Genomic DNA, 22,182 nt, shown 5'->3' with positions numbered 1-22,182 from the left:
ATCAGGTATACTACAAGTTTTTGTTTTCGGATTTTCCCGTGAGATTACAAAACTATCTTTATTTTTTGAAACAGTACCAATGACTGACAATTTCTGCAACAAAGAACAATAATATTTGTTTTAAAAAATGTAAATGTAAAAAGTTTTAAGTTTTCACTTCCACTGACAGTCCCCATGACCGATCAACTTGTTTTAATATTAAATTGAATACTTACATTTGGATTGTTTATTAAATCATATGTCACAATATAATCAGCTTTGGATTCAGTTTCTAATGGTTTGTTAGAAACTTGACAATTATTTGGCAATTGAAACGATCGACTTGAAAGAACTGTTATATCAGGTTGAATTAATGGTAGGTCGCTTAGAACTTCAAAAATTACTGGTGCCAATATATCGTTGACTTCATTATCAACCTCAACGACTTTTACCTTAACACTTGGGTTATTCTCTAAACCGATTTGGAAAAATATTCGCATAGCATCAACAACCTAAAAAATAATATAAAAATAAATCGTTTATGAAAGCCCTCAAATCTGAATATTAAAATTAGTATTATCTGAACTATGCCTTTAAAACTCTTAGAGGACGCATAATGAGATTCATTTTTCTGATTAATTGTAACTTTACAAAGAATCAAACTCTACAACAAAATAATTTTTGAATATTTAAGTGACCCTTGGCTTTGTGCCGAGCCTGCCCTACTTAGGTATTAAAGAGGCTCTGGCATTAGGTCTCCAAGCTCACTGCCCTTGTGGAAATAAATCTGTTCTTCGATTTTCTTTTGAATCAACCCTATTATTTAATAAATATCAAATTGATACCTACCGTATATTTTTGGGAAATACAATTTATTAATGGAACAAATTCTTGTTTTTCTAAAACAGCTTCAGCCAAAGGTTTTCGACGATTTATTGATGTTGCCATTAAATCCTCAATTTGGATACCTCCACCTTGTAGCACTTTATATTCTTTGTAATTTGTGACGGTTATTGACTGTCCACCATCTTCGTGTTCTTGGATATGTTGGAAATGTTCATGCGGATAAATTGTTAATTTTCGTATACTTGTGGGTACATACAAAAACCTGGCATCTTCTTGTAATATTTGCAGTTGTAGCATATTATCCATAAATGCAGTCCACATGCTTGGTTTCCATTGAATTTGTCCAACAAAGCCACTATTATCCGTAGATATAATGCCCTTGAACTCATTTTGATAATTGTAGCCACGTAAGCGCAATTCTTTGTAAATATCACGTGAGTTTAACGGCAACTTGTCAGTATCATTGACAATTGGTTTTACTTCGGGCAGCTTTAGTAATTCTTTGGAATTATGAGGTAAACGCTTGAGTCGACCAGTGACGACAACTGAATCACTTTCTAAAATTTCAAAATTTCCGGTACCCTTTTGGATCATCATTGAAAATGTTAGTGTATTTTTTTTTGGGATATTTGTAGCCCGTAAAAATTTAACATCATCAAATTCCACTGCAATATTTTCCAATAATTCTCCTTCAATTTCTGATAAGGCGTTCCACATTAAAACTAAGTAACCAGTTGCCGGAAAAAGATTACGACCTGTATAACGTTAACGGATTTTTTTCAAAATTTAATTTAACAATTTCATCCTTGGATCTTTTCAAAATCTACGCTCCGAATAGGTGTTGTTTGATTTATTATAAGCTTAGGCTAATCAAATAAAATTTATAAAAAATGTTTTGGGGAAATAATTTCGAATAAAGTGGACATCGTTTTAATAGAACCGCGAGCCAAATAACCGCAAAATTTCTGCTTTTTTTTTCCTTGGCGAAAGAAAACACCACATAATTATATAGGAAAAATTAGCAAATTTGTTCTAGTTTAAGAATCTTTTTTATTTTTTCAAATATCTCTAAAACTTGAGTTATTGCAACCGAACATCCTGTATATTGAAACGGTAAAACTTAGATTTTGATAAAACTGCGAATTGTAAGTGTATACAAACCATCAACTATGTGGCCTGTAAGATATTCATATGTTGGCTTAGTCACATCGATTAAAATCGTTTTTTCCAACGATGTGTCGACCCAACTAAAGCCTTCTTTTGGTACTGGCCATTTTCTTGAATGATCCCATTTTACGGTGTGTCCTATCATTGGAGTACCACAGCTTACAGGAAATTGTACTTCCGGGTACAATGTTGCCAATTGTGGATTGAATCCTTTTGTATACAAGCTATAAATTGAATGAGACATTAGCATGAAATATGCTTACTTATGTTATTTATTATTATTTTATAATGAACATACTTTCCAATAATATTAAAAAATGTGTTTAAATCATAATCGTTCTTTTGCATCAGTGATCCAATCAAAACATTCTCTTTATCAATAACATCTTTTAACAGATCGACTAATGAATTAGCTGGTGATATTTCAAGAATGACTGTATTTGATTGAATATTTTTAAAATTTGTTTTTAAATATGGTGTATTCAAAATATTTATTAGATAATCTGCTGAACATAATTCGTGGTTTTCATTATTCTTCATGTTTGTTGATTCAGTTTTACTAATCCATTTCTTTGATTTTGACTTTGGATTTGGAATTAATTTTCTTAACTCTTTCAGTAATCCCGACCCTAAAAGATGGTTTCATTTTAATTCAATTTATTACGAAACAAATGAAAACTACATTTTATTGCCTCAAACTAAGCCTCCGTTTTGTGGCCCAAACGCCCCCCCCTTTTTTTGCGTGGACCTGGATTTTTAGCCCAGCACAATATACATTGCAGTTTAGATGTCGATGAGCACAGAGTTTGGAAAAATTTTTTTTTCTGTACTTCGAAGAATTAACTTATTGAAAAATAGTGACTGAATACAATATTTAAACATTTAATAAAATTTTCTCTTGCTGGAAACAAGACTTTCCGGCTTTTATTAACTTTACGACTTAACATGATGAATAAAAGTTTGAAACTCTCAATTGACTGATTCCTGTCAAGAAAAAAATCGTTGCTCTACAACAAAGATCCGTGGATCTACGTTTTTTTACTGATTTTCGGATCTACGAATTTTATTAATATTCGTCCATCCTTTTGGTTGTGAAGGACAAAAAGATAGCCAAAAATGTTTTCTTTCGCATTATTAATATTAATATCGATTTTGACAAAATGGGTCTTCTACATTATTTTCTATAGCTTTTTAACTCAGTTTCTTTTAACCTACCTACTAAACCCGAATTTTCCATTCTATTTCTTTTATTGATATGCTCATCTCTATCGATTTCTGTTGTATAGTCATTTAATAACTGCAATTAAAAAAAAATTACCGTATTTGAAATTTAAAAAGGAAAAATTAGAATATAATTAAATTACCTCATTTGAATTAACATCTCTCATAGCCATCGACTTCCCAATCATTTTGGAATCAAACAATGTTAATCCACGATAATATGCAGCCAAAATTGTTTGCTCAGCAGTTAAACAATTATCAGCATAGGCACATGCGAATTCTCCAGTGGAATAACCAATCATATGATCTGCTTCGATGCCAATTGCATTCAATACATCAACTAAACCAATTTGGATCGCTGTAGTTCCAAGTATTGCATACAAAGGATTATCAAAAACTTTTGGATTTGTATCAGTAATAATCTTCACAATATTCACACAAAGTGGATCTAGATATTTGTTCAATTTATGCATTGTTGCCGCGAATTTTGGTATTTGCATTAATGTTATGCCCATGCCAGCCCATTGACTTCCTACTCCAGTGAAAACATAGCAAATGGCTGGTGTTGCCAAATTTTTAATAAATTTCGTTGCATGGCCAATATTACGTGGCTCACTTTTTTGTAATAGCACATATCCACGATATTCATGATTTTTTATATTCTTCCGATAAACTTCATGATATAATCGAACGTGCTCTACATCTATAGAACGTTTTTGTAAATCATGGATGATTGTATTCACTGCATCTTGAGTTCTAAAAATTGAAAAAGTTCCCTTGTGGAAATAAATCTGTCCTCGAACTCAGAATACTTAGTTTGAAATTCAGAAGAAAAAAAAAATACGTGAAGTAAAACTATCATTGGAAAAGTCAGAAAAAGTCGGAAAATATCAAATAAATTATTAATCAATCATTTAAGGATCATAGAAAATAATAGATTGAGACTCTTTCGGAAGAAATATTTTGAGTTCTCCTAGAAGACTTTTTCAGAATTATAATTAGAGATTTTATGAAAATTTAGTTAGCTAAATAAAATTTTCAAACTTTTGTTAATTGACTTACCTGCCAGATACACAAACAAGACGTGGTAGGTCATCCGAGGGATACCCATTATTTTTTTTCATTTTTTCGAAACGTCTCAACAACAGATGTGCATTAGCTCCACCAAATCCAAATCCACTCACAGCCATATAATCACCATCTAATGGAGTAATTTTATCAACAACTTCCATTTTATTTTCGGTTATTCCTTGAATTTCTTTCTTTGGGTTATTATAATGCAAATTTGGTGGAATCAAACCAGACTCCATGGACAAAATGCATTTTGCAATTGAACATAATCCAGAGGATGGTTCAGAATGTCCAAGATTAGATTTAACAGAACCAATTTTTAACGGTGATTTACGATCTTTACAAAATATTTTCTCAACTGAAATACATTCCTCTACGTCTCCAACTTTAGTACCAGTGCCGTGGCATTCAACGTAATTAATATCTTTCGGTAAAATTGTAATTTCGTTATAGAATTCACTCAATAATTTGTGTTGACCTTCTGCAGATGGAAACGTAATACCTTGAGGTTTATATCCATCACAATTAGTCTTTGAGTGCACAATATACGAGTAGATACGTTTAGCATCTTTAGCACGCATTAAAACAACACATCCAATTGTTTCAGATCTTACATAGCCATTTGCTTTTTCATCAAAAGTTCGACAAGCTCCTTCTTTTGATAATAAACCCAAATGTACAAATTGTAAAGTTGTCATTTCAGACATACATAAATTTGCTGTTCCAACAAGTGCACAATCCACAAATCCAGCTCTCAAATCTCTATATGCGTGCTCAACAGCATATAAGAAACTTGAACAAGCTGTATCCACATTATACGATGGGCCATGTAAATCTAACCATTGACTTATGCGGTTGGCTAACATTCCTTTAATACTTGTTCCAATCGCACCATAGCCATCAACATTCGCTGGTGAATTAATCCAATCATAGTCAGCTTCACTAAATGAGGACGCTGTGTAAACTCCAGTTTTTGTTCCACGTAAATCGTCGGGATTTAATCCTGCATCAATTATGGCCTCATATGCTTTCTCTAAATGAACACGAGTCATTGGATCCATTGAATATATCTGTTCATCGGGAATATTAAAAAATTTATTATCAAACTCGCTAAGAACATTTGCATTCACTCGACCCATATATTTTGGTATATCAGGATTTGAGGCTGAGTTATCTTCTGATATCAAGTTAATACCATTATATAAATTATGCTTTAATTCAATAATGTTGTCACTTTTTGGAAATAAACCCGAAATACCACAAATTACAACTTCTTCTCCTGGCGCTGGATTCGGATACGAAAACCAGTTTTGAACCATTGTTCTGAAATAGAAAAATGAAACAATTAAAAAAGGTCATTTCATTAGGCGAGCCATTAAACAGGGTGTATTCGAACAAACGGTATATGACCACAGTTACAAAACTCTCACTACAAAGTATTTTCAACAAACATAAAAGTAAACGAATATTTTATTTTAAAAAAACGATACGTGTCGTGACACCCGGTAGGAACTATGTTCCTTTCGTACCTTCTTACATTATAAATGTAGCGCTTACTTTTTATTTACAAAATATTTTTTTTTGTAAATTTACGGTACCTATTAATTTTAGCGCTTGATAAAGTTTTAGTTTCCTGGATGACCTAGGTAAAAATGGTCGGTTTTTGGTGTCCTTTTTTTTTGTTATACTTTTGGTTTTACCTCCCAGTCAGCAAACAAAAATAATTCTAAACATACTAATAATTTTTTGTATAATTTTCTTGTAAATCAAATCGAAGATACATTAGTTCGAGACGAAGAAATAAATTTTATAGTACTTCATCGTTTAATTTCCATGTTTTAAAGTATAAAATTTGAAATACTAGGCTATAGCTATAGTAAAATAAAATAGAAAAATTGGTTTGCTCGCTAGGAGTAATATCACGATTAATTTTTATTGCGATATAATAGATTTGTGTCTAGAACTCGAATAGCCTAATTGGTAGAGCGCTTGACATGAATCCAAGAAGTCCGGGTTCGAGTCCTGATTCGAGTGTCTTTTTTCAATTCTCTTTAATTAAAATAATAGATACTTACATAAAATGTGTTAAGCCGTCTAAATAATCTTAGAAAAGTGTTGTTTCAAACTGATTCACTCTGTAATTAAATTTTTTTTACATAAATGTTCACTTTCAACAGTTATCTGTTATAAGTGAATCATAAAAACAACTACTCCAAATATTTCTTATTTAAATAACAAATTTTAATGATATGCATTTTTGTATTTTTGACCAAAATTATTAAAATTATGGGAAAAAATTGAAAATTCGTCTACTAATCACCAGTGTAACATTATTAATTCGAATAAGTGTCAGTGTATCGCATACAATAAATGGCTCGGTAACGATTTCTTCGGAGACAAAATTTAACCGGTGATTCTAATAGAACTCGGAGTGGTTTAAATTAACGCATTTCGAATCGAACATCCTGTTTATACTACTAACAAGATATATAATTAGCACTACATAAATAATATTAGACATTAACTGTCCATATTTAAACACAAATCAACGATTTTTTTGTATTTAAGCAGATTTAAACAATTTTTAATTCTTTTTCTTTTCGCAGAAAACCATCAACAAGAATATTCCCAATCAAATTTGACCTTTATATTAAATGTCGAAGATTTGCATCATTATTACTATTCAATATTATTTGGGATTCAATTTTATTGTTAGAAATATACTAGGTACCCAGTGAGCACATGAACTTAATATGACGTCATACATAGGTCATAAAAAGATCATAGGTCATACGTCATATTTTACGTAAGCATGACATAATGGTGACTCAATTTTTGATGTTAATATGATGTCATTTTTATGACTTTAATGTTACGTAAAACTGATGTCATATTTTAATCACATTGTCATATCAAAGTCATAAGTTTATGTAATATTTACGTAATGTGAGAATCATATTCTTACCTCAGAATCATATTCATACTTATACTCTTGTGTATATGTATACCTATCTCAACTAGAATATCACTGCTTCTTTCTACTAGTTAGAAAGTGTATTATTCGCGGAGTTAGTTTTATGTAATTTAGGGTATATATATATTAACAGTCAATTTTCTAAAATGTGTTCAGCTTTGCGAATATTTCGGTAAGTACCTAAAGTTTTCTAAAAATTGAAAGAAATTGTAAGGAACCATTAATAATTAAGTAATAAATGCAATGTAATTTCATATGCATGTTGTATTGTTTTTAAGTCACATTTTACTTTTTGATTTTATAGCCATGACAATATTTGAATAATTTTGTTAATTTAAATATGTAGATATTTTATTTTAAATGATGATGTATTCCAAATTATGTACTAAATTAGTTCTTCGATACAATTGTATGTAGAATTTAAAAATAAAATTTATACTTAATAATATTTTTTGAATGTCTTTTAAGGTCAGTTTAATATTTCAAATTTCCTTTTCAATCCAGCAAAATTATAATTTTCTAAATACCAAAATATTATTTTTGATATTTAAAACAATGATAGCTTAAACATCGTTTTAGCTAATGTTCTGTTAAGGATCCTTAAAATTTAAAACTTTTGTTGTCAAAAAAAATGTCGAATTGTCGACTAACCCCACAAATTTATATTCTGTTTTATTTATAGTTTCTTAAAAAAAGGTCTAGAAATGAAAATTTGGGAAAATTATCCTCTATAGTCGACAAACCCAACTCCACCAACTCGTTAAAACAATAGGTACAGAGTTATCAAAAAATAAAATAAGAAAAGGTTTTTTTTCTTTCTTATTTATGATCGTTTTCATTTTAATTTCTTGCAAGCACCCTTTTAGTGGCAAAAAATCGGAATCTACTATAAAAAAATAGGTAAAGTTTAAATAAACAAAGTTGATCATCGTTTGTTCCGGAAGACGTCCTGGGAAAATAAAACTATACTTGAGTTATTTTACCGAGGAGTTATTTTAGAAACAAAAGTTATTTTTAGGAGTTTTTTTTAATTTAAGTGATTCGATCTTTTAATTCTGATTTAAAATAACTTATCTTTAGCAAAAATATAAATTCGAATCAATTAAATTGTACTATTAGTCTCGAAAACACACTTTAAAGTTCAAAAAGTTGACCTCTATAAAATAAATAAAGTATAGATATATTTTTTTCAATTGTTCTAAAATCAGAAGCCCAGGTAAAAAAAATTATATATAATCATATATAATTATATAAAATGATATATATAGTTTATATATAATTATATATAAATTACATATAATTAGATATACTCATATATAATTATATATATAACTATATATAGTTATATATAACTGTATATAGTTATATATACTCATATATAATTATATATAGACGCTCGAGAAATTAATGTATCTTTTTATCTAATTATATATAACTATATATAGTTATATATAACTATATATAGTTATATATAATTATATATATACTCATATATAAGAGTATATATAACTATATATAGTTATATATAATTATATGTAACTATATATAATTTTATATAATTATATATGATTATATATAATTTTTTTTACCCGGGGGGGGGTTGTTATTTTAATAGTTCAGAAATGATTAAAATCGGTCCAGCCGTTCTTGAGTTTTAATCGGTGTGTAACTAACTCGGCTTTCTTTTATGTACTAAGAAGAAGATATTTTAATAATATAGCAAATAATAATAATATTAGTACTTTAAGAATAAGACTCTGATAATTTGAATTAGTTTTAAGATTTAAATAGATGTTGCACTTCAAAAATCTATTGTTTTTGTATTTAATTTCTAAAAAATACTTCATAATTTGCATTTATTTATAAACAAAATTAAATTCGTAATTCCTTTTTTTTTAATTTTATTTTTTTTAATTATATATATTTATATATAACTTTATATGATTCATATATAATTATATAAGGCCATTTTCTATATATAATTATATATGATATTATATATAATTATATATATTTTTTTTTACCCGGGAGACTAACGATCAAATTGGCTTACACCGGAAATCAAAGTGAAAAATGTAAATATTTTGGAATTGAAATCAATTTTATTAAATACGTGTACAATATAAATCTTTTAAATTTATAATATATTTATAACAATTTCTGTTAATAATACAAAAGACTAACAGCTACTCGTCCGCTTCGCTCGACAACTACCAACATTTAAAACACCACCACAAAGAATTATTTAACGTTATACCAGAACCATGCCCACTTCTCGCATAAAAATTGAATTATTTATCTAAATATAACGTTTATTCATAAATTTTCCAACATAACGATTCAAGACGAAAAGAGGACCAATAATTAAAAGAATAATTACAGCAACATGCAGATAGTATTTTCTGTAAGTAAAGAAAAATTAAACTATAGGTAGGTAAACAAGTTTCAAATTTTTGAAGTGAAAAAATCTTTTGGCACGTTGAGCACTTTTTATGTGAATAAAAATCATGGAACTCGTGTCATCGTCACCTAATCGTCACCGTCACCTTCATCATACCACATTGAAAACAACGATTCTCGCCCAATCAGTGAAGTTAAGCAACATTGAGTACACTTAGTTCTAAGATGGGTGACCGCTTGAAAACACTATGTGTTGTTGCTTTTTATTATTATTTATAATAGTTTAATATACATACGTTAATAATTCCAATTTGCAAATTATGAAATTTTAATTATCTATACTATGGTTAATTTAATTTAAAAAAAAAAACACACAGTTCTTCCAAAGTTTTAAAATTTTACTTCTGTCAACAGTTCCCATGCCATGACTAAGTATCTTTTTATACCATGCATATATGTAATATGCAAGGTATACTAAGTTTAGTCCCAAGTTTTTAACGTTTAAAAATATTGATGCTATGAACAAAATTTTGGTATAGGTGTTCATAAAATCACCTAATTAGTCCAATTTTGTTTGTCTGTCCGTCTGTCTGTCAACACGGTAACTCAAAAACGAAAAAGTATATCAAGCTGAAATTTTTACAGCGTACTCAGGACGTAAAAAGTGAGGTCAAGTTCGTAAATGAGCAAGATAGGTCAATTGGGTCTTGACCTATGGATCCGTAGGGTCCCATCTTGTAAATTGTTAGAGATAGAACAAAAGCTAAAATACCGTATCAAAAAATAAACAACTTTTGTTTGAAACATTTTTTCGTAAACATCACTGTTTATCCGTGAGGGAGCAAATTAGGCGTAAATTGTATAGTATGTATTATAAAAATTGTATATGTATGTGCAATGTGATAGAGTAATCAACACTTTTTTTATTACTTTATGATCATAGGGACTTTTGCTCTATACACTTCAAGAACTACATTCTAAAGAGACACCTACTAATTTATTGAATTTGATAGGTTTGTGAATTCATAAATCTTTTTATTTTTTCAATAGCCACAATTTCCGAATCAGAGCTCATATCGAAATTTGGTAAATAACTTTTTTGTTCGTCTTTATGAGATTATTCTGTAGGCTGACGATCTGCAGTTAATAACAGAACACCCTGTATACAAGTACATCAAAATAATGTATTATCTTACATTTTAAAATTAAACATTCGTTTTTCAAATGTTTCTTTTGAAAAGTTCTTATCTTTTAACAGATACCGTATTGTGCCATCTCTTTGCATTTCAAATTTATCAGAAACTGTTAATCCAGAATAATCTACCTGTAAATTTAACATAAAATTGATTCAATTATAATATTTCAAATTATCTTTTGTGATTTTATAATTTATACTCACCGAGAACTTATCAATATCCTCCGGTTTCAATATTGCATGTAAAGATTTAAAATTATCATTTTTAAATGTCCATTCATTTAATGTGAACGGTGCAAGCTTCATATTTGAATAAAATACTCGTCGATATAATTTAAATAAACTAAAATAATGTTCACTTTTGAGAATTAAAAAACGGTTTGAATTGTTTATTTAAAATGATATGCTAATAATATTTCTCGGTTTTGAAAATTTGTTTTGTTTTCAAGAACAGAACTTAGTGTGGAATTTGTTTGATAGGAATGTCACAGTCGTATTTTTATTAATTGCGTTAACGTTGTCTACAGTATGTTCCAGAACTCCTCTGCCACTATCTGATGACGTTTTTCTTTCAACTCTATAGTTAGCTACAGAAAAATGTTATTTCATGTACTGTACTGTACACTTGGATTGGGTTTTGACTTTGAAGTTACAGGTAAGAAAAAGAAACTTTAAATTAGAAATGTGTTTCTAATAAAAACACGAATATTGTTGGTTTGAATGATTTTTCGCTGTATTAATAGATTCCACAGAAGGTGAATGTTATAATCTACTTAAAAATTTAAATTTTGATTCCAAATTTTAAATTTTGTGTTCTATTTCTAGTTGTTTAAGAGCACCCCAAAAGCCCTACATCACGAACAAAATGTTAGTTTATTACCTAATGACCACCTATTTAATTTAAAGTTTTCTTCTATCATTTAACTTTAACGAAATAGAGTATACCTTTAACTAACTTTCAAGATCATGGTCCTTGGTGATCATCTATCTGTTATGATTTTTTTTGTTGAATGTGGCATTCCTACCGGCTTCGCCAAAAAACTTCTTTTTACGATTGCAGCAAAGTTATTAATTATTTTTAACTTTTTAATAAAAATATACTTTTTTTTTACTTACTTTAATCTCTGATTACTTATTTTCAATAAAACATTTAAAAATATTGCAGGAATCAAGTGCAGTGTTACAAAATAAAACCAATATAAATATTTATTTGTCGTTTGAAAACAAAATGGATACCATAATAGTTGATTCGGTGGATTTTTCCTTAATATTTTTTCACCAAGATCCCACAATACGCTATTATTGAATTTTATAAAATCACTAGTTGATGAGTTAATTACTAAGCTATAAAAGATTAAATTATAGTATTAGTATTGTTTCTTTATACAGGGCGTTCTTTTATTGACTGCAGATCGTTGGCCTACAGAATAAGCTCATAAAGAGGAAGGAAAAATTTATTTACCAATTTTGTATCTGAGGCCCAGTTTGCGAAATAATTAACAAAATGAATTAATATAATATTAATAAAAAGTAAATTACTTTATCGAATAACAGTTCAATAAAATATTGAAGGCAGGTAGGAGGTGGTCCTATATTAAAAACACTCAAAAATGCATAATATTGTTTGTATTTGTTTAAATAGTTGACTAAATCTCATCATCAGTTTTTGTTTATTGTATGCATATGATATAATATAGTAGAGGGAATGGTTGTATCTATGTACTATGTACCACACTCTACTTATTCTTCTTCTCTTATTATTATTATTATTTCTCAATTTATGTAATAATACAATACCAGCCTTCAAAATTTTATTGAACTGGGATTCGATAAAGTTATTTATTTTTCATTAATATTATATTAATTTATTTTGTTAATTATCTCGCAAACTAGGCCTCAGATCCAAATTTGGTACATAATTTTTTCCTTCGTCTTTATGAGCTTATTAGCGCCCTGTATATGTATAGTTGTTTAGTGACTGTTATTTTTTGGCGGTTTTTTGTTTTTTTGTCGTTCAATCGAAATTTCAAGATTATCAAGTCGAAAAATGGCATTGACTTTATACTTTTATTTTTGCTTTAATCTGGCAAAAGATTCGCTTGGGAAGAAAACAAATCGAAAAATTTTATTTTTAAATACTTTTACAATGATGTCATTCACATGAGGTGTACCGAAGAGAAAGCGATACCATTTTGTATGGGATAAAGGTATTTAAAAATATAATAGTAAACTTCCTATAACATTTATCCTCCGATCAAGTCTTAGAACATAAAATTATTCAAAACATAACAAGTTTTGGGATTGATAAAGTTATCCCGTGCATCTCGAATGATTCGCTAACGTACTCAACAATTATTATGACAATCTATAGCATACATGCTCTAAAATATTACCATTTATTACGATCAGTTTGTTCTAATGCCTTATACCATGCTGATGTTATCATTCCTTTTATTGCTATGTCAACAGATACCCAATCTATATTCTTATCACCATCTATTAAAACTGTATGAAGTACGCCAGTCTGAACTCCGGTAGTTAGACCCATTGGCCCATTGTAGTTATCAATCCATCCAGGCATTGGTTCCTTCTCCGAACCAACCACTAAGGCAAAATATAATTATTTTATTATTAAAAACATCTTCAGAAGCATTTGGAGTAATAAAATCAATTAATTGACAATTGTCAAAAGTCTATAAAAATGTTAAAAATTAAAATAATAACTTAAAAATTTACCAACTGTAGGACGAAAAATAACTGTTGGTATATCATCACAACTTTCAAAGATAACTTCTTCAGCAAGATTTTTTGAAAAAGTATACGTATTCGGATATTTATTTAAAATTCTAAAATTATAAGAATTATTTAAATTCATAAATAATGCTAAATTTGAGTTAACTTGAGAAGTAACATACTTGTGTTCAAGAAAATTGAGCACCATTTCATCCATATTTTCGGCTGCTTTAATCATAGTTTTCCAATCCGTTGTCGCCTTATAAAATTTTTCTTCGATTGCATCCACGTCTTTATCGATATTACAATAAGTGGTTGAGGTATACAGGAAGACCTAATTACAGAAAACAACTTTATAATTCGCGATCAAAAAAGTAATCGGTCATATTATGGAGGGTAGAGGTAAAAAGGACATTTATAAATACGGGTCAAAGTAAAAGTGTCTAGCTGAAAACAGAAAATAACAGTTCTAAAATTGAGCAGAATGGCGCTTGTGTAGCAGAAGGTGTTTGTTGTGAGCTTCTCTATCCACTCTAACAACTTGCTTAGATCTTTATCTTACTCTTATTACTTTCTTTTAAAACTTACATTTGTGCTATAGCAGCGCCACCAACTTTTTGCTTTACGGTGGATACTTTAAAAAAAAAAAATTAGTGTAATAATAGCTACGTCCAGCCGAAGTTAGTCATACTGAGGCGAAATATAGTAATGGCACCTGATGTATCTTAAAGAAAAAATTGGATAATCTTGGGCGTTTTCCGAAATATACATCAGTTTACTGGCCATTAATAATGACGTCATGAATTGCCATATTGTGCTGGCGATAAAATTGTGAAAAATAACTATTTAGCCGGCTGTGTAAGCATAGATTAAATGAGCTGGCGAAACGAATGAATGTAGACCTTTTATGGGTACCGGGACACAGGGACATTCCAGGAAATTGTGAAGCCGACGAGCTTGCCAGAAATGGCACGATGCTGCTGGACAAAAGCATCAATAAATACCCGGGAGTTCCATTTGCGAACTGCAAGTTACTCTTGAAAGAGGACATTCTGAAAAAGGCCAATCTTAGATGGAGGGAAAAACGTACTTGTGGTACTACAAGACATATATGGTCTGAGTACAATCGCAGGCGTTCCGAAGTTCTCATATCACTTCCAAGGGCCTCTGTTCGCAAAGTTGTTGCGGCTATCACAGGACACTGGCTGGGCGGCAAGCATGCTGAATGCTTAGTCCTGGCAGTGTATCACGACTACTGCAGGAGCTGTCACAGTGGTGACGAGGAGGAGACAATGTCTCATCTTCTCTGTCACTGCCCAGCTCTTGTCATGAGGAGATGGACTTACTTGAGGCAGCCTCTCTTTGACGACCTCTCCGACCTAAAGTCAGTCTAACCTAACCTAAGCATAGATTAGATTGTGTGAAATAATAATAAAATAATAATTGTAAATTATGTTTCAACAACATATTGCCGTAATAGCCAGCACTTCCATTCTTATAAATAGACTTCAGTTAAAATTTGGCACTGACTGTAGTGAAGCCAATTTTACTGAAGGTTCAATATAGGTGTTTATTATAATTGTTTACCTTTAAATTTTGTATTTGTTTAAGTATTTTTAACATTTCTCTAGTTCCTCGTGTATTAATTAAAATAGCATCCTTCAAAGAATCATCAAATCGAACAGACGCTGCCACATGGAATACAATGTTTATTTCATGAATTATAAATTCTAAATCAGAATCAGATAAACCATATTCTAGTTTGCTGATATCTCCTTTAATTACTTTTACTTTTGATAATGATTCCGGATATTCTTCTTTTAATCTGTCAAATAACTAAAAGAAAGTGAAAATACTCTTTATCACAAATCTGTCATTCCTAATAAGCAGCAGTATATTTTTCCAGCATCCTTACTATTCGTAGGAATATCATAAAAACTTACAGGTATATTAAACATTTTATTTAATCTTTCTTCATCCGTATAATTTTTCTTCGAACGCAGTAATAAATAAATGCCCTTAATTTTTGGACATGAACGAAGTAATTTTTCAATTAAAACTTTGCCCATAAAACCAGTACCGCCCGTAACCAGAATGTTTTGATCAGCATAAAATTCACTAATTGATGGTACATCCTCTGATAACTGTGATAGAGTTACTTTATCCACAAACGTTTTCTTTGTTGACTTAACGATATTATTGTCAACAATATAATTATTATTATCAAACATTTTGGAACACCCGCAACCACAGTACGAAGATCAAGTGACGAAGATCAAGTATTGTGTGATGTGAATATAAAATTAGAATTAACAATAGCTGAATATGAATGCAACATTTGTATTCCAGTTTAAAAAAACGAAAAAATTTTATTAAAATAAATTAACATTTATTTTGTGTTTATGGGAACATTGTTCACGCGGGATAATTCGCAGGAAGTAAAACTATAGGATGAGTAGACGGAGTATTTTCTGAAGATTTTTAGATCACCGATTACGAATATGTGCGTCAATTTTACGTAAAGTGGTGTAAACAAAAGTTATGGTTGATTTTATGTTAATCAGTTTTTTCCTAATTTTATTTCTGATTTAATTGAAAATTTACTAATTTTTTTTTTTTTTTTTTTTTTTTTTTTTAATAGGGATTCAATATATTGGAAAACTCACTAATATCAAAAATAATTGATATTCGTGTATGAAATATATTGCAATCTTAACTCTTGTAACCAGGATAAGATATCTGCTGCTGTTCACTGAGGAGATGCATAACTGGTGTGTAAGACTTTAGGCAACCGACCTATTACCTCCTAATTAAGTAAAATAATCAATTAAGGAAGTTCCCTCACCAGTAATAGAAAAAAATAAATTAGTAGAAAATGATCCAAATTTTTAGTGTGTTGTAGTTAACGATACATATTATTAAATCAAAAAAAAATTTGGGTGTCTTATCGATCAATTCAGAGAGTAATTAATTAATTAAACATACACTAAATAACATAGCATGATATGAGGATGGTATGTTATTTAGTGTATTTTTAATTAATAATAACTCTCTTAATTGATCGATAAGATACCCAATTTTTTTTTTTTGATTTTTTTTGAACACACATTTTCGAAAAATATATTCAAAATGCTTCGAGATAATGCATTCGTATTTACCTCAGTTTGCGTATTTGCAAAATCTAAAACTGTTAATTACAAAACGGATGCAAACATTTTTTAGTTTTAATTTTAGTTGTAAGAAACACAATTTAAAATTTTTAATTAAATATTTAAAAAAATTTGATATAAAAGTATAAATAACAATAAAAGATTAGTTGTTTAATAAATTTATTTTATAATTTAAAAGCGTTTTTTTCCTTTTAAATGTTTAATTATTTTTTTGTTTTACTGTTTTAAGTACATGATTTAGAAAAAAGGATATTTGATAGCATTTCAAATAAAAATGTGATACCAAAACATGTTCTAAAACAGTAAAACAAAAAAAAAATGTAAAAATTTAAATTGCATTTATATTGAAGCGCTATCTCGTGAATCGAGTGAGAACTAAATCTCAAGTTTCCTTGGTGATGATAGAGATGCCTTTCTATAGTATAATATAAATATTTGTTATCTATGGCCATAACGTTTTAATAAATCACCTATAAGATTGAAAAAAAATAATTTTTATATCGAAATATGGCAATTGAAATGCAGGATACTGTATTAAATGATGATCCTACAAAACTTATAACTTATTTAAGAAAACAAGTTGAAATAAAAATTGATACTGAACAAGTTTACTAGGAAAAATTTTATACTATTGATCCAATTACAAAAACAGTTGTATTAACTGAAAAACTCGATGGTAAAGTGAAAATAGAAGTGGTTACAGCACCATCAATTAAAGAAATTCTAATTATTAATGAAGAAAAGGAGGATGATATTTGAAACCTCGAAAATGTTTTTAATTTTTAAAAATGATAACAACACCAACAATTTCAAGAAATTAAAATTATTAATGAAGAAAAAGAAGATAGTATTTGACGGACACATTAATCAACTATTTAAGGTAGTTCACTCGTTATAGTCAAATTGAAAGAAATTATAAGGAACCATTAATAATTAATTAAGTAATAAATGCAATGTAATTTCATATGCATGTTGTATTGTTTTTAAATCACATTTTACTTTTTGATTTGATAGCCATGACAATATTTGAATAATTTTGTTAATTTAAAGACGTAGATATTTTATTTTAAATGATGATGTATTCCAAATTATGTACTAAATTAGTTCTTCGATACAATTGTATGTAGAATTTAAAAATTAAATTTATACATAATCATATTTTTTGAATGTCAATTAAGGTCAGTTTAATATTTCAAATTTCCTTTTCAATCCAGCAAAATTATAATTTTCTAAATACCAAAATATTTTTTTTGATATTTAAAACAATGACAGCTTAAACATCGTTTTAGCTAATGTTCTGTTAAGGATCCTTAAAATTTAAAACTTTTGTTGTCAAAAAAAATGTCGAATTGTCGACTATCCCCACAAATTTACAATATTCTGTTTTACTTATAGTTTCTTAAAAAAAGGTCTAGGAATGAAAATTTGGGAAAATTATCCTCTATAGTCGACAAACCCAACTCAACCAACTCGTTAAAACAATAGGTACAGAGTTATCAAAAAATAAAATAAGAAAAGGTTTTTTTTCTTTCTTTTTTTGATCGTTTTCATTTTAATTTCTTGCAAGCACCCTTTTAGTGGCAAAGAATCGGAATCTACTTCAAAAAATAGGTAGTTTAAATAAACAAAGTTGATCGTCGTTTGTTCCGGAAGACATCCTGGGAAAATAAAACTATACTTGAGTTATTTTACTGAGGAGTTATTTTACAAACATTTAAAAAAAAACAAAGTATGTTCTTAAAGCACACTGTTTAATTTAAGTGATTCGATCTTTTAATTCTGATTTAAATAACTTATCTTTAGCAAAAATATATTAAAGTTCAAAAAGTTGACCTCTATAAAATAAATAAAGTATAGATATATTTTTTTCAATCGTTCTAAAATCAGAAGCCCGGGTAAAAAAAATTATATATAATCATATATAAATTATATAAAATGATATATATAGTTTATATATAATTATATATAAATTACATATAATTAGATATACTCATATATAATTATATATATAACTATATATAGTTATATATATAATTAGATATAACGATACATTAATTTCTCGAGCGTCTATATATAATTTTATATGATTATATATAATTTTTTTACCCGGGGGGTTGTTATTTTAATAGTTCAGAAATCATTAAAATCGGTCCAGCCGTTCTTGAGTTTTAAACGCTGTGTAACTAACTCGACTTTCTTTTATATACTAAGAAGGAGATATTTTAATAATATAACAAAATAATAATTTGAATCTTGAAGAAATCTTATCTAGGAATGTACAAATTTAGTACACATTCCATTTATCTAAAATTCAAAATTAGTACTTTAAGAATAAGACTATGATATAATTTGAAATAGTTAATTTAAGATTTAAATAGTTGTTGCACTTCAAAAATCTATTGTTTTATATTTAATTTCTAAAAAATACTTCATAATTTGCATTTATTTATAAACAAAATTAAATTCCTAATCAAAATGTTGATAAATATTAAACAATTCTAATTTTGTTATTCAAATCGATAAAAAAATTTCAAATATTTGTAAAGTATTGATAACACGTTAATACTTATTTTATTATTTTTGTTATCTAATCAAGGCTTGTAGTATAGTGGTTAGAATACCTGCCTGTCACGAGGGAGACCAGGGTTCGATTCCCCGCCGGGGAGAAATTTTTTTTAATTTTATTTTTTTTAAATTATATATAATTGTATAAGGCCATTTTCTTTATATAATTATATATGATATTATATATAATTATATATAATTTTTTTTACCCGGGAGACTAACGATCAAATTGGCTTACACCGGAAATCAAAGTGAAAAATGTCGAAATGCTAAATAATTTATACCGGAAGTAATTATTTTGGAATTGAAATCAATTTTATTAAATACGTGTACAATATAAATCTTTTAAATTTATAATATATTTATAACAATTTGTGTTAATTATACAAAAGACTAACAGCTACTCGTCCGCTTCGTTCGACAACTACCAACATTTAAAACACCACCACAAAGAATTATTTAACGTTATACCAGAGAACCATGCCCACTTCTCGCATAAAAATTGAATTCTTTATCTAAATATAACGTTTATTCATAAATTTTCCAACATAACGATTCAAGACGAAAAGAGAACCAATAATTAAAAGAATAATTACAGCAACATGCAGATAGTATTTTCTGTAAGTAAAGAAAAATTAAACTATAGGTAGGTAAACAAGTTTCAAATTTTTGAAGTGAAAAAATTTTTTGGCACGTTGAGCACTTTTTATGTGAATAAAAATCATGGAACTCGTGTCATCGTCACCAAATCGTCACCGTCACCTTCATCATACCACATTGAAAACAACCATTCTCGCCCAATCAGTGAAGTTAAGCAACGTTGAGTACACTTAGTTCTAAGATGGGTGACCGCTTGAAAACACTATGTGTTGTTGCTCTTTATTATTATTTATAATAGTTTATTATACATACGTTAATAATTCCAATTTGCAAATTATGAAATTTTAATTATCTAAACTATAGTTAATTAAAAAAAAAAAAACACACAGTTCTTCCAAAGTTTTAAAATTTCATTTCTGTCAACAGTCCCAATGCCAATATGCAATGCCCAATGTAATATGCAAGGTATACTAAGTTTAGTCCCAAGTTTGTAACGCTTAAAAATATTGATGCTATGAACAAAATTTTGGTATAGGTCCGCCTGTCCGTCCGTCCGTCGTCTGTGGGCACGATAACTCAAAAACGAAAAAAGATATCAAGCTGAAATTTTTACAGCGTACTCAGGACGTAAAAAGTGAGGTCAAGTTCGTAAATGAGCAACATAGGTCAATTGGGTCTTGACCTATGGGTCCGTAGAACCCATCTTGTAAACCGTTAGAGATAGAACAAAAGTTTAAGTGTAAAAAATGTACCTTATCAAAAAATAAACAACTTTTGTTTGAAACATTTTTTCGTAAACATGACTGTTTACCCGTGAGGGCGCCAATTAGGCGTAAATTGTATAGTATGTATTATATAAATTGTATATGTATGTGCAATGTGATAGAGTAATCAACACTATTTATGCATGGTATTTCAACTATTAACTCAGTCAATTGTTTGTTTTCACTTGTTTTTTTTTTTACTTTATGACCATGGGGACTTTTGCTCTATACACTTCAAGAACTACATTCTAAAGAGACACCTATCAATTTATTGAATTTGATAGGTTTGTGAATTCATAAATCTTTTTATTTTTTCAATAGCCACAATTTCCGAATCAGAGCTCATATCGAAATTTGGTAAAGAACTTTTTTGTTCGTCTTTATGAGATTATTCTGTAGGCTGACGATCTGCAGTTAATAACAGAACACCCTGTATACAAGTACATCAAAATAATGTATTATCTTACATTTTAAAATTAAACATTCGTTTATTAAATGTTTCTTTTGAAAAGTTCTTATCTTTTAACAGATACCGTATTGTGCCATCTCTTTGCATTTTCAATTGATCAGAAACTGTTATTCCAGAATAATCTACCTGTAAATTTAACATAAAATTGATTCAATTATATTTCAAATTATCTTTTGTGATTTTATAATTTATACTCACCGAGAACTTATCAATATCCTCTGGTTTCAATATTGCATGTAAAGATTTAAAATTATCATTTTTGAATGTCCATTCCTTTAATGTGAACGGTGCAAGCTTCATATTTGAATAAAATACTCGTCGATATAATTTAAATAAACTAAAATAATGTTCACTTTTGAGAATTAAAAAACGGTTTGAATTGTTTATTTAAAATGATATGCTAAAAATATTTCTCGGTTTTGAAAGTTTGTTTTATTTTCAAGAACAGAACTTATTGTGGAATTTGTTTGATAGGAATATCACAGTCGTATTTTTATTAATTGCGTTAACGTTGTCTACAGTATATTCCAGAACTCCTCTGCCACTATCTGATGACGTTTTTCTTTCAACACTATAGTTAGCTACAGAAAAATGTTATTTCATGTACTGTACTGTACACTTGGATTGGGTTTTGACTTTGAAGTTACAGGTAAGAAAAAGAAACTTTAAATTAGAAATGTTTTTCTAATAAAAACACGAATATTGTTGGTTTGAATGATTTTTCGCTATATTAATAGATTCCACAGAAGGTGAATCATAGACAACTAATTATAATATAGATAAGAAACTTGAACTGTTTTTACCATGTGAGTTCCAAAAACTTATCACTCTGTTCAAAAGATTTCACTACTGTAGATCAAGTTCTTAATTTATACAGCATAGGCAATGAATATTACAAAAACGTTGTATGTATCACATAAACTTTCTAAATTTCTACAATCATTTTGATCATAGTTGCCTGGTCAAATTTGACAGACTAATACAAAAATTTATCTGCAATAGTGTCAAATAAAATATTAATTAAAAAT

The 22,182-nt window shown here is 28.6% G+C and overlaps 3 protein-coding genes across 3 annotated transcripts in view; all 3 read right to left on the bottom strand.

Annotated features, from left to right (window-relative positions):
* The window catches only part of LOC123296799 (probable E3 ubiquitin-protein ligase NGR_a03640), a 659,126-nt gene that overhangs the window by 33,924 nt on the left and 603,020 nt on the right, over positions 1–22,182 (bottom strand). The window lies entirely within an intron of this gene.
* Positions 183–6,429, bottom strand: LOC123295049 (fatty acid synthase-like). The gene is made up of 9 exons (XM_044876258.1): positions 6,360–6,429; positions 4,276–5,607; positions 3,357–3,969; positions 3,208–3,289; positions 2,505–2,621; positions 2,291–2,426; positions 1,987–2,216; positions 829–1,580; positions 183–491 (listed from the first exon to the last, which is right to left on the bottom strand). Exons 2-9 carry the CDS (start codon positions 5,601–5,603, stop codon positions 183–185), a joined length of 3,567 nt encoding a protein of 1,188 aa, XP_044732193.1. The 5' UTR covers positions 5,604–5,607; positions 6,360–6,429.
* Positions 9,387–15,871, bottom strand: LOC123295046 (fatty acyl-CoA reductase 1-like). The gene is made up of 9 exons (XM_044876251.1): positions 15,530–15,871; positions 15,174–15,422; positions 13,769–13,920; positions 13,590–13,699; positions 13,247–13,457; positions 11,970–12,197; positions 11,058–11,196; positions 10,855–10,982; positions 9,387–9,660 (listed from the first exon to the last, which is right to left on the bottom strand). Exons 1-9 carry the CDS (start codon positions 15,815–15,817, stop codon positions 9,558–9,560), a joined length of 1,608 nt encoding a protein of 535 aa, XP_044732186.1. The 5' UTR covers positions 15,818–15,871; the 3' UTR covers positions 9,387–9,557.

This window comes from Chrysoperla carnea, chromosome 3, assembly GCF_905475395.1.
Source record: "Chrysoperla carnea chromosome 3, inChrCarn1.1, whole genome shotgun sequence".
NCBI classification, from domain to species: Eukaryota; Metazoa; Arthropoda; class Insecta; order Neuroptera; family Chrysopidae; genus Chrysoperla; species Chrysoperla carnea.
Note: the sequence above shows the minus strand (reverse complement) of the source record. Positions and strands in the feature narration are given on the sequence as shown.

Coding starts and splice junctions, on each gene's coding strand:
- LOC123295046 (XM_044876251.1), bottom strand. CDS start 15,817: ATGTTTGATAATAATAATTATATTGTTGACAATAATATCGTTAAGTCA. Junction 13,458..13,589: donor TATTTTTCGTCCTACAGTTG/GTAAATTTTTAA, acceptor ATTTTGCCTTAG/TGGTTGGTTCGGAGAAGGAA. Junction 12,198..13,246: donor CAAACTGATCGTAATAAATG/GTAATATTTTAG, acceptor AATCTTTTATAG/CTTAGTAATTAACTCATCAA.
- LOC123295049 (XM_044876258.1), bottom strand. CDS start 5,603: ATGGTTCAAAACTGGTTTTCGTATCCGAATCCAGCGCCAGGAGAAGAA. Junction 2,427..2,504: donor TAATGAAAACCACGAATTAT/GTTCAGCAGATT, acceptor AATCAAATACAG/TCATTCTTGAAATATCACCA. Junction 1,581..1,986: donor TACAGGCCACATAGTTGATG/GTTTGTATACAC, acceptor AACGTTATACAG/GTCGTAATCTTTTTCCGGCA.